Below are 12115 nucleotides of genomic sequence, written 5' to 3' on the forward strand. Positions count from 1 at the left end.
GCAGTGGTGTAAAGTACTCAAGTGTAAAAACTTGAAAGTACTACTTAAGTCGTTTTGGGGGGTATCTGAACTTTACTATTTAAATGTTTGAAAACGTGTACTTTTACTTCACTACATTCCAAAAGACAATTATGTACATTTTACTCCATACATTTTCCCTGACACCCAAAATTACTCGTTACATTTGGAATGTTTTTCAGGACAGGAAAATTGTCTAATTCACACACTTATCAAGAGAACATCCCTGGTCATCCATACTGCCTCTGATCTAGTGGACTCACGAAACACATGCTTGTAAATTATGTCTGAGTGTTGGAGCATGCCCCTGGCTATCTATAAAAAAAAATAAAAAAAATAAACTATGCTTGGTTTGCTTAATATAAGGTATTTGAAATTATTTATACCTTTACTTACTTTTGATAGGCCTACTTAAGTATATTTTAGAAAATACATGTACTTTTGATACTTAAGTATATTTAAGTAGTATTTTACTGGGTGACTTTCACTTTTATTTTCTATTATGGTATCTTTGATTTTTCCCAAGTACTTTTTTCACCAATGTATTTGTGTTGCCATTTGTTGTCCTATTATTAGTTCATGAGAAGTACTTCCCTACACACACACACACACTGGAGCTACCTCTAGGGGGCTTACTGAGTTCATGAGAATGTATGAGGGTGAGAGAGCGTTGAGAAGAGCAAAGCGCGAACGAGAGATTTGTACATTTGTAGCCATTCCCTTCGATTGTCGCCTACAGACGTCGATTGATAAACGTTTTCATCTGAAACGAGAAGACAGCGAAGTATGTCTACCAACACAGAGGGAGAAAAGTAGTCCATATTGCGCGCTATTCGAAGGGTGTCAGTCAATGTGGTAAGTACAAGCCCTCCCGCTGTCCTAGGCTTCTGGCCAACTGTTTTGTAGGCTACAACAACGCTACAATAGTAGCAAGTCGACAATTATCAGTGTAGTTATAGAAAACAGTAGTGCTACAAAATGTCAACAGAACATCCGAGGTTACAATGTTGAGAGTCGGCCTCTTAAGGCAAAGTGTTGCAGTAGCCTGTAGCCTAGTCTCAAGGTGGCATGTTATGTTATGCAGGTATTTGCAATGTATTTGCACAGTATTTGCATTGTTTTACTTGGCACTATCGACCATGTAGCTAGTAACATGCCTATAGGCTATGTGTAAAGCTTCATACATTTGTTGAGGCCTTTACTAAATAAGGAGACATTCTAGGTGCATTTACAAGAAGGGACTTACCAAGAAGAACCCGGTTTAGGACATGTATCATGTTCCCTCACCATAAAAATATGCTTGAAGGTGCATCACGGTATCATGACTTTGTCAATACTGTAGGCCAGGGATCATTAACAAGATTTTCTTGAGTGGATGGTCGGGGGTCCGGAACATAATTATACATCATTTGTAGACTGCAAATTGACCTCAGGAAGCACAAACATGTATTTGGCTAAAACATCACAATTTCAAACCTTGTTTACATTTGTATACGATCAGGTGTCTCTCCATAATGCGTGGGAATAATTGGGAACAGATTTCCTAAATTAAAATGACTTGGAGCTGATTTTCTGGTGTTTTTTAAAGTATGATGTACAACAATGAAAATTGTAAAAAATATATATAAATATTGTTATTTGCTCAGGCCGCCAGTTAGGGAACCCTGCTATATTACTTGTCTAGAGTTTATCAGAGAAGTTGGTAGAGAGATTTTAAATGATTAACGTTACTTCTGACCTAAATTCTGGCATCGAATGGTAAGGCTATAGGGTCTTAAATAGATAACAAACGTGTCAGTGCAAGGAAACAGACACCCCGTTATATAGGCCTAAGCAATGTTTGAGAAGTATAGAATACTTGCCGTAACTGCAACGAAATGTCAGCAGTCTGGCAGGGTAAAGGCTGGTTAACATAGGCTACACATACACACGGTGCGTCCGATGTAATCAGTGTGTTCGGCTGGCCTTCTTGCAACCAAATAGGCTATATGCAGATAGTTGATTGCATGTCTCATATCATAGAGGCCTATTTATCGCAAACATCCTGAGAATGATGTGGTCTTTAGTCCTGCATATAGATAATATACATTCAAACTCAATTTATACCCTATATATATATTCATTTACAACGTTGACAACTGTTTTCCCGGTTTATCCCGAGTCAGTAAGAATAGAAATACGTATTTATTTTTATTTTTATGATATCTCGAGCGGATGCATGCATGCGCTGTTATGTTTGTGTTACATAACCGCTGCATGCTGCTGTGTGCTCGTGCTGTGTGTCTGACCGGCGGTGCATGCACCAGAGGTGAATACATGCTTGATTACCAGTCTGACCTAGAGGAGCATTGAATAATCTATTAGTGCATAGATCAGATGCTTTTATCTGCGAATCAAGACCTATATATGTAATTTGCATATCGTGCTATTTGCTGTTTTAATATTTGTATTTAAAATAGAATATCCGACGTTCCAATCATCAACTCAATGTTAATATTTGTCCTGAAACCTGCTTTGACATTAATGGAGAGATATTGTGGTATGGTTATAGGGGGAAAGGAAAATAAAAAGAGAAACCACTTATTATAGGTGAAGTTTTAGTAATGATAAAATAAGTAAAGGTATGCTACATGTTTTGGAAATTACATTATTAAAGAATACACTAAATACAACCTAGGCTACTGTATGTCAGACAGAAGAAAGACTATGTTGTGTATTGGCAGAATGGCAGTACAGATTTTAACTAACTGTATTTGAAATAACAAACCACAGAACAGGATTCTCTGTTTGCCAGCCCCTCAGTTAGTTCCAAAGGTTTATTTTATGAAGCAACTTCTATCAATAGCTACTGTTCTTGATTAGAAAAAAAAAGGCATGCCAGGCATGTACTGTAGAATTGAATAGATTCAAAAATAATATAATCGATTATTTTGTCTATTTTGATAAATGTACATTTGTTTTCTGCCACAACAACCCCCCCCCCCCCCCCCCCACACACACACACACACACACACACACACACACACACACACCAGGGTTTGACATTAACTTTTTTGCCAAGTCACTTGTCCCCCCCAAAAAGGTATGTTACACTATGGGCCAAAAAGGTGACTTAAAAGTGTCATATGATGCAAGGAACCACTTTACCAAAAAAAACAAATTATTATGAATATTAGGCCTATTACCATACAGAGAATCAGACAAAAAATGTAGGCTACTCTCTGCCTATTGACTTCTTTGCATATTCAAGCCTGTCTAAAAATACAACACTGTCCCTTTAAGGCTGTCCTGGAGGATGGTTGGCTACCCTTCATAGGCTATAAAAAGTAGCAAAATTACAACCAAATACTTTTTGTCTTTATAAAATAATTTCCTCATTCAATGAGTCAGAGAACAATTGGCTAAAGTAGGCTACTTCAAAGCAAGATAAATAACTAAGACATGTTTATCTATAACCTTGTTAGGCTAAAATATTGCACACACTGGCCTACACACACTGGCCTACACACATGATTTTTGAATGACTACTTCATCTCTTTACCCCACACATACAATTATCTGTATGGTCAGATTCAACTAAAAAGACCAGGGAGGTTTTCCAATGCCTCACAAAGAAAGTATTGGTAGATGGGTAAAAAATTATACCAATAGTGACTTTAAAAATATGATGAAGCGTGATTCCTCACTCCAGAAAATGCGTTTCCACTGCCTCAGAGTCCAATGTGTGCCAGCTTTCCATTACTCCAGCCGAAGCTTGGCATTGCGCATGTTGATCTTAGGCTTGTGTGCGGCTGCTCGACCATGGAAACCCATTTCATGAAGCTCCCAACGAACAGTTCTTGTGCTGACGTTGCTTTCAGAGGTAGTTTGGAACTCGGTAATGAGTGTTGCAACTGAGGACAGAGAAATTTTACGCACTTCAGCACTTGGCGGTCCTGTTCTGTGAGTTTGTGTGGCCTACCACTTTGCGTCTGAGCCATTGTTGCTCCTAGATGTTTCTAATTCACAATAACAGCACTTAAAGTCACTGAGCTCTTCAGTACGGCCATTCTACTGCCAATTGTTTTAATATTATTTTTTTTTAACCAGGCAAGTCAGTTAAGAACAAATTCATATTTACAGTGACGGCCTACCTGGGAGCAGTGGGTTAACTGCCTTGTTCAGGGGCAGAAAGACAGATTTTTACCTTGTCAGCTCGGGGATTCGATCCAGCATCCTTTCGGTTACTGGCCCAACGTTTTAACCACTAGGCTACCTACCTGCCCCACCCATATGGAGATTACATGGCTGTGTGCTCGATTTTATACATCTGTCAGCAACGAATGTGACTGAAATAGCCAAATCCACTAATTTGAAGGGGTGTCCACATACTTTTGTTTGTATAGTATATATTAATTTTGTCCAACATTTTTTGTTTGTTGTTCTCCTGGACAAGCGCTAATGTCGAGGCACACGCACGCAGAAACACTGCATCTCTGTATTATTTTTCCTCCATGTTGTTGTTCTACAGATTCTCCCTGACTGAGAGATTTAGTCTTTATTAAGTTTAGAGGTTATATACCTATGTCCTTGACGTGTGCTGAAAGCAGCCGGAAGCCAGCCTAGGCCCTTGTCAAAAGTAGCGCACTATATAGGGTGTCATTTGGGATACAAGCAGTCATCAGGGCTAATGGGGGAGAGGAAACATGCACAATTTAATCTGGATTGGAGGGCTCTTCATCTCTGTGTGTGTGTTTCATCTGTGATGACTGCTAACTGCCCACTCATAGGAGCTTTGTTGTCTAATAGGGCAAACCCAACTCTTCCCCGATGTTATGTGGAGATTGATATAATGTAATTAGCTAGCTAACTTCTCTCTCTCTCTCTGTGTCTCTGTCTCTGTAAGTCTATGGGACTAGTGGAGGTTAGTTGGAGGCATTATACCAATAGCAGCTGGTGAGAGTTGAATTACATTATACAAATTTACAATTGTCTGGGTTTTCCAGTTGTTGTTGTTGTTATCTACCTAAACAAGGCATGATATAAATGTTCACGTAATCCATACAGCAGTATAACTGTCTAGGCCAAGTGTATTTGGAATGCAAGGAACCATATTGAAATCCAGAAATATACATACAGTATATCTGTATCAGGTGTCCAATCAGAACACATCTTTTGACCAAATGGTAAAATAGTAGATAACCAAGCTTTCATTACAAATCAAAGTTTATTGGTCACATACACAGATTTGCATATGTTCTTACAGGTGCAGAGAAATGCTTGTGTTTTTAACTCCAACAGTGCAGTAATACCTTAGCAATACAAAACAATACACACATAATCCAAAAAGTAAAAAGAAAGAAATTAAGAAATATCAGAACAAATCCAATTGCAAAAATGTGTATACTTGTAGTTATATAGGATGAGCCATGACTAGAATACACTTCATACGTATAAAGTGGGTAAAACAGTATAAACATTATTAAAGTGACCACTCTATGGTGCAGGGTAGAGTACCAGGTGGTATCCGGCTAGTGACAGTGTCTGAGGTTTAGGTACTGGGCGGAGGCCGGCTAGTGGTGACTGTTTAACAGTCTGATGGCCTGGAGATAGAAGCTGTTTATCAGTCTCTCGGTCCCAGCTTTGCTGCAGCTGTACTGTCTCCAGGTGGCTGGGGATCCTTTGATCTTCTTGGCCTTCCTGTGACACAGGGTGCTGTAGCTGTCCTGGAGGGCAGGCGGTGTGCCCCTGATGATGCGGTGGGCTGACCGCCGTCTGGAGAGTCCTGTTGTTGCGGACGGTGCAATTGCCGTACCAGGCGGTGATACAGCCCAACAGGATGCTCTCAATAATGCATCTGTACAAGTTTGTGAGGGTCTTAGGGGCCAAGATTAATAGCCTGAGCCTCCTGAGGTTGAAGAGGGGCTATTGCGCCTTCACCACACTGTCTGTGTGAAGGGACCATTTCAGGTAGTCAGTGATGTGCACGCTGAGGAACTTCAAGCTTTTGACCCTCTCCACTCCGGCTCTGTCGATGTGGTTGGGGGTGTGCTCTCTCTACTGTCTTCTCTAGTCCACATTGAGGGAGAGCTTATTGTCCTGGCACCACTCCGCCAAGGCACTCACCTCCTCTCTGTAGGCTGTCTCATCGCTGTTGGTAATCAAGCCTACCACTGTTGTGGCGTCAGTAACTTGATGATTGAGTTGGAGACGTGCGTGTCCACGCAGTCATGGCTGAACCGGGAGTATAAGAGGGTGCTGAGCACTCACCCCTGTGATATGGTCCTTAGCTAGCCTCTCACAGCACTTCATGATTATAGAAATGAGTGCTACAAGACAATATTCATTTAGTTCAGTTACCTTCGCTTTCTTGGGTACAGGAACAATGGTGGACTTCTTGAAGCAAGTGGGGACAACAGATTGGGATAGTGAGAGATTGAATATGTCCGTAAATACTCTGCGCATTCTCTGAGGATGCGGCGTGGCCAGCAGCCTTGGGAGGGTTAACAAGCTTAAATCTCTTACTCAAGTTGGCCTTTTACATTTAATTAAGCTCGTCATGCTTTAGCTTTTTTGCGATCTTTTGAAGACGACGACCACCACAAAATGTGAAATCCTATAAAGTTGTTCAGAAAAACCTGCACCACTATGTCAACAGAGCTCGGTGCTTTTTAGCGAATGTATTAGGTTAAGAAGTCTGACTTTTGCAATATAATGTTAACTATGTGTTAGAGAAAGACCCCACTGAACAATTCAGAACAGGAATAATCATGTTTGTCTTGGTAAAAAGTATTTTATAACATAAGGAAGTAAAATGTCATCACCAAAGTGCGTTTTCACCCACTCTGGGCAGAGAGGGTGGACATCCTAATCTGTATACAAAATTGTGCACCGAAAGTGTAAGACGTCAATGATAGGGCAGTCACACTTGAGTATTAGTAAAGAAAACATAAGGACATTTGAAGTTCCTCTCTCTGGGTGAAACTTCCATAGTGTAGGGTTGGGGATTGGGGGAGGAATAGAAAAGGGTGGTGGTGACAAAGAAGAGAATGCAGGGCTATACATGTACGTTGACAATTTAGCTCATCTGTTGTTGATTAGAGCAAACACACTGCCACATTTTTGAGTTAGAGTTGTGTATTGTCTGGCTGCACACGCTATCCTCACATTTAGGCTACAGTCAACAACTGAACAACATACAACCGAAAACCCTTTCGTAATAAGTAGCTCTTATACCTGTGTTGTAATTTCACTAACAACATGGATTACCATGTTACATTTTACTTTATTAAATGCATTTGAATTGCATAGTAATGGAGGTTGTGTTTCAGGAAATCATGTTAGACACTGTGATTGGTTGTTTGACAGAGGTGGGCGGCTCCAAGGCAGACATACACACCTCCTGAATCTTATATTTCCCTGACCAGTCTGACTCTGAGCCCGCTGTGTTGTGATGGGACCTGTGACCTAAATGTGATAAATGAGTGGTGTTTGACACTGTAATTCTTTGACAGTAGTGGGCCACTCCAAGGCAGACACACTCCTCCTATGTGTCCTTGTCCAGTCCTTGTGTGAGCTGATCTGGGACCAGTGGGATAAATGAGTGGCCTGGCTGAGGATCGCAGCGTTGGCACACACCACAAAGCCTACACAGGTGAGGGAACCGGACTCTCAGACCTCGCATGAACCTTTTTACTTTGTAAGAAGCATAGGAGGACTTATGCTCTTTTACGGAGTCAAGTAAATCAAGTGATTTTTACAGAAGCTGTACTATGGATGTGTATGAAGATGCTAGGAATGAACTGAATGATAAACAGTTGAGCCCTGTGTTTGTTTCTACTTTATAGTTTGATCGATTGTCAACTATATTGAAACCATGATCAAAAAACAGTGTTATTTCATGTCTGTCCCTAACTGTGTGTTATTGTAGTCCTGCTAACCCCCGTCTGTCTCTGACTGTGTACTGAGGTCTCTTGGTCTAATCCCTGTCTATCTGTCTCTGCTATCTCCCCCCAGTAGGATGTCGTGGGTCCGAGGCTTCTTCGTAGCCAAAGTGGACGAGCGAAAGACCGCGTGGGGGGAGCGCAATGGCAGAAAGTCCAACAAGCGGAAGAACGGTTGCTCAGGGTCATCTCTCTGCAAGCCCCGCTGCATGAGCTGCCTGCGGGACGGTGAGGACCTGGATCCCACCCCTCCCACCCCCCAGCACTACCACCGTGGAGGAGGGGGGTCCGGCCCCAGCGGAGGGGGTAACTTTGGGATGCGCTGTGGCTGGCAGGAGGACCACTATGGGAAACGGACTGGGGCGGCGGGAGACCTGGGGTTGAAGGCCGTGGATCTGGGGTTCGATGACGGAGACCTGACAGGGAGGAAAGGTCCAGGGGAAGAGGATTTGGGGGAAGGAACGGGGGAGGACGGAGGAACATGCAAAGCCTTCACAGCCGCGGAGTGCTGGATGCGCGTCGTACGAGTGTTCCAGTCGAAAAAGTTCACGTCGGCGAAACTGGAACGTCTGTACCAGCGCTACTTCTTCAGGCTCAACCAGAGCTCTCTGACTATGCTGATGGGTGTCCTTGTCATAGTCTGTGGCGTCATGCTAGCATTCCACTGTGTCCACGCTCCGCCCGACGTAGCCTACGCCTCGGTGCTCTCCGTGGCCATGGCCCTCTTCCTGTCCATGATGGTGGTGTGCAACAGGAACGGCTTCCACCAGGACTACATGTGGATCGTCAGCTACTTGGTGATCGGGGTGCTGCTGGTGGTCCAGGTGTTCGGGGTGTTGATGGTTGCCCCCCGGAGCGCCTCTGAGGGGATCTGGTGGTCCGTGTTCTTTATATACATAATCTATACGCTGTTGCCAGTGAGGATGAGAGCTGCAGTGCTGAGTGGAGGGGTACTGTCTACCATACACCTCATCACCGCATGGCAACTCAACCAGGACGATGTTTTCCTATGGAAACAGGTAGGGCTTTACAGTCAACATGATATGATCCCATACAACTTTATTGGAAATGGGTAGGATTATACAATCAACACTTTTTAATACAATGCAATTCATCTTATTCAGCTGGTGGCCATCTTGATACACAGTCTAATTTTATTATGCGTCATGGGGAAATTCACTTGCCATTTGCACACTTGTAGTAAAGTGTTGACGTTACATGGCTTTACACTCTATTCAGCAAGTTTTGTTGAGCAGTATCTGTATGATTTTGATGACAATAATCAACTTTGTCTGTGCGTTGGTTGAAATTGTGCATTGCTTTATTGAGAATAGCTTGAAGACCGGAGGGGTGTACTACGATTCAAGCTAGACCTACTGAGGGTTTTCTAGAGCTATCCAGCATCAGTAAGCTTCACATTCCTGCTCAGGCGTCAACTGTATTATGACTGTGGATATTGCTAGTCCGCCTGCTGCTAACTCTAGCAGGCTTGTAACTGCGCGTGCATGTCGCACATGGCTAGTCGAACGCCGAACTCTTCATTGAGAAACATGAATCTGTCCATCCATCCACTGAAATTCAGCAGGCTATGGTGTGAAATGGGCTTTTAGAAGTGCCATATTTATTTTATTGCTTATCGTTAATGCCGACTTTGTGCATTGATGAGCACACCAAACACCTTTTTTCCCACTCCTATCACTAGAATAATTTTATTAAGTCATATAAAAGTTTTACTGTGCTTGAAGTTTCAATTGCATTCTGTCATTACTGAATGTGTAATGTGATTGGTATTTTAATAACTACTATTTTCTACCACACAAAAAAACATTTGATTGATAAAATATTTAGTCTGTTTTATTTAAATGAAGGGGATGATGGCGCAATCTTTTGCGATAGGGACGGAATCTGATTTCATTGGGCCTCAACTCGCGACTCAGACTCTTCATTCAGGATAAATGGAGCATTCGGTGCCATAGAAATTTACCTGGCTAAAAGGTGAGCCATTTTCGTGGTACCAGTTATCCCGAGTTAAACTCAGTTGACCAAAATTACCTTGCTAACTCCACAAACCAGGTAAGTAGAATATGGCTCGGCTCATGTATCTGACACTGTGGTAACTATATGTAAAAAATATTTACAGTGGCAAGAAAAAGTATGTGAACTCTTTGGAAATACCTGGATTTCTGCATAAATTGGTCATACAATTTGATCTGATTTTCACTGATCTTCATTGATTTTAACAAGGCTAATCTGATTTTAACAAGGCTAATCTAAAAACAAAACTCCCTAAATTCTATCAGCATATCGATTGTGCTACCAGGGCTGGAAAAACACTAGACCATTGTTACACTAATTTCCGCGACGCTTATAAGGCCCTCCCCCGCCCCCCTTTCGGAAAAGCTGACCACGACTCCATTTTGTTGATTCCAGCCTACAAACAAAAACTCAAACAACAAGCTCCCGCGCTCAGGTCTGTTCAACGCTGGTCCGACCAATCTGAATCCACGCTTCAAGACTGCTTCGATCACGCAGATTGGAATATGTTCCGCATCGTGTCCAACAACAATATTGACGAATATGCTGATTCGGTGAGCGAGTTCATTAGGAAGTGCATTGACGATGTCGTACCCACAGCAACGATAAAAACATTCCCAAACCAGAAACCGTGGATTGACGGCAGCATTCGCGTGAAACTGAAAGCGCGAACCACTGCTTTTAACCAGGGCAAGGTGACCGGAAGCATGACCGAATACAAACAGTGTAGCTATTCTCTCCGCAAGGCAATCAAACAGGCCAAGTCTCAGTACAGAGACAAAATCGAGTCGAAATTCAACAGCTCAGACACAAGAGGTATGTGGCAGGGTCTACAGTCAATCACGGATTACAAAAAGAAAACCAGCCCCGTCGAGGACCAGGATGTCTTGCTCCCAGACAGGCTAAACAACTTTTTTGCCCGCTTTGAGGACAATACAGTGCCACTGACACGGCCCCCTACCAAAACCTGCGGGCTCTCCTTCACTGCAGCCGAGGTGAGTAAAACATTTAAACGTGTTAACCCTCGCAAGGCTGCAGGCCCAGACGGCATTCCCAGCCGCGTCCTCAGAGCATGCGCAGACCAGCTGGCTGGTGTGTTTACGGACATATTCAATCAATCCTTATCCCAGTCTGCTGTTCCCACATGCTTCAAGAGGGCCACCATTGTTCCTGTTCCCAAGAAAGCTAAGGTAACTGAGCTAAACGACTACCGCCCCGTAGCACTCACTTCCGTCATCATGAAGTGCTTTGAGAGACTAGTCAAGGACCATATCACCTCCACCCTACCGGACACCCTAGACCCACTCCAATTTGCTTACCGACCCAATAGGTCCACAGACGACGCAATCGCAACCACACTGCACACTGCCCTAACCCATCTGGACAAGAGGAATACCCATGTGAGAATGCTGTTCATCGATTACAGCTCAGCATTTAACACCATAGTACCCTCCAAACTCGTCATCAAGCTCGAGACCCTGGGTCTCGACCCCGCCCTGTGCAACTGGGTCCTGGACTTCCTGACGGGCCGCCCCCAGGTGGTGAGGGTAGGTAACAACATCTCCACCCCGCTGATCCTCAACACTGGGGCCCCACAAGGGTGCGTTCTGAGCCCTCTCCTGTACTCCCTGTTCACCCACGACTGCGTGGCCATGCACGCCTCCAACTCAATCATCAAGTTTGCGGATGACACTACAGTGGTAGGCTTGATCACCAACAACGACGAGACGGCCTACAGGGAGGAGGTGAGGGCCCTCGGAGTGTGGTGTCAGGAAAATAACCTCATACTCAACGTCAACAAAACAAAGGAGATGATTGTGGACTTCAGGAAACAGCAGAGGGAGCACCCCCCTATCCACATCGACGGGTCAGTAGTGGAGAAGGTGGAAAGTTTTAAGTTCCTCGGTGTACACATCACGGACAAACTGAACTGGTCCACCCACACAGACAGCGTTGTGAAGAAGGCGCAGCAGCGCCTCTTCAACCTCAGGAGGCTGAAGAAATTCGGCTTGTCACCAAAAGCACTCACAAACTTCTACAGATGCACAATCGAGAGCATCCTGTCGGGCTGTATCACCGCCTGGTACGGCAACTGCTCCGCACACAACCGTAAGGCTCTCCAGAGGGTAGTGAGGTCTGCA

General features: G+C 43.6%; 1 protein-coding gene across 2 annotated transcripts in view; it reads left to right on the forward strand.

Moving 5' to 3' along the window:
• The first annotated feature begins 624 nt into the window (after positions 1 to 624).
• LOC139542179 (adenylate cyclase type 6-like) overlaps positions 625 to 12115 on the forward strand; it is an 87734-nt gene continuing 76243 nt past the window's right edge. The window contains exons 1-3 of one of the 2 annotated variants that reach the window (XM_071347287.1): positions 625 to 873; positions 7512 to 7651; positions 8017 to 8959. In XM_071347287.1, coding sequence (XP_071203388.1) covers positions 8018 to 8959 — 942 coding nt within the window. In that variant the 5' untranslated portion in view covers positions 625 to 873; positions 7512 to 7651; position 8017. Of the gene's footprint in view, positions 874 to 7511; positions 7652 to 8013; positions 8960 to 12115 lie in introns of both variants that reach the window. The other variant, XM_071347286.1, reaches the window with a different exon arrangement.

This window comes from Salvelinus alpinus, chromosome 17 (assembly GCF_045679555.1).
Source record: "Salvelinus alpinus chromosome 17, SLU_Salpinus.1, whole genome shotgun sequence".
Lineage (NCBI taxonomy): Eukaryota > Metazoa > Chordata > Actinopteri > Salmoniformes > Salmonidae > Salvelinus > Salvelinus alpinus.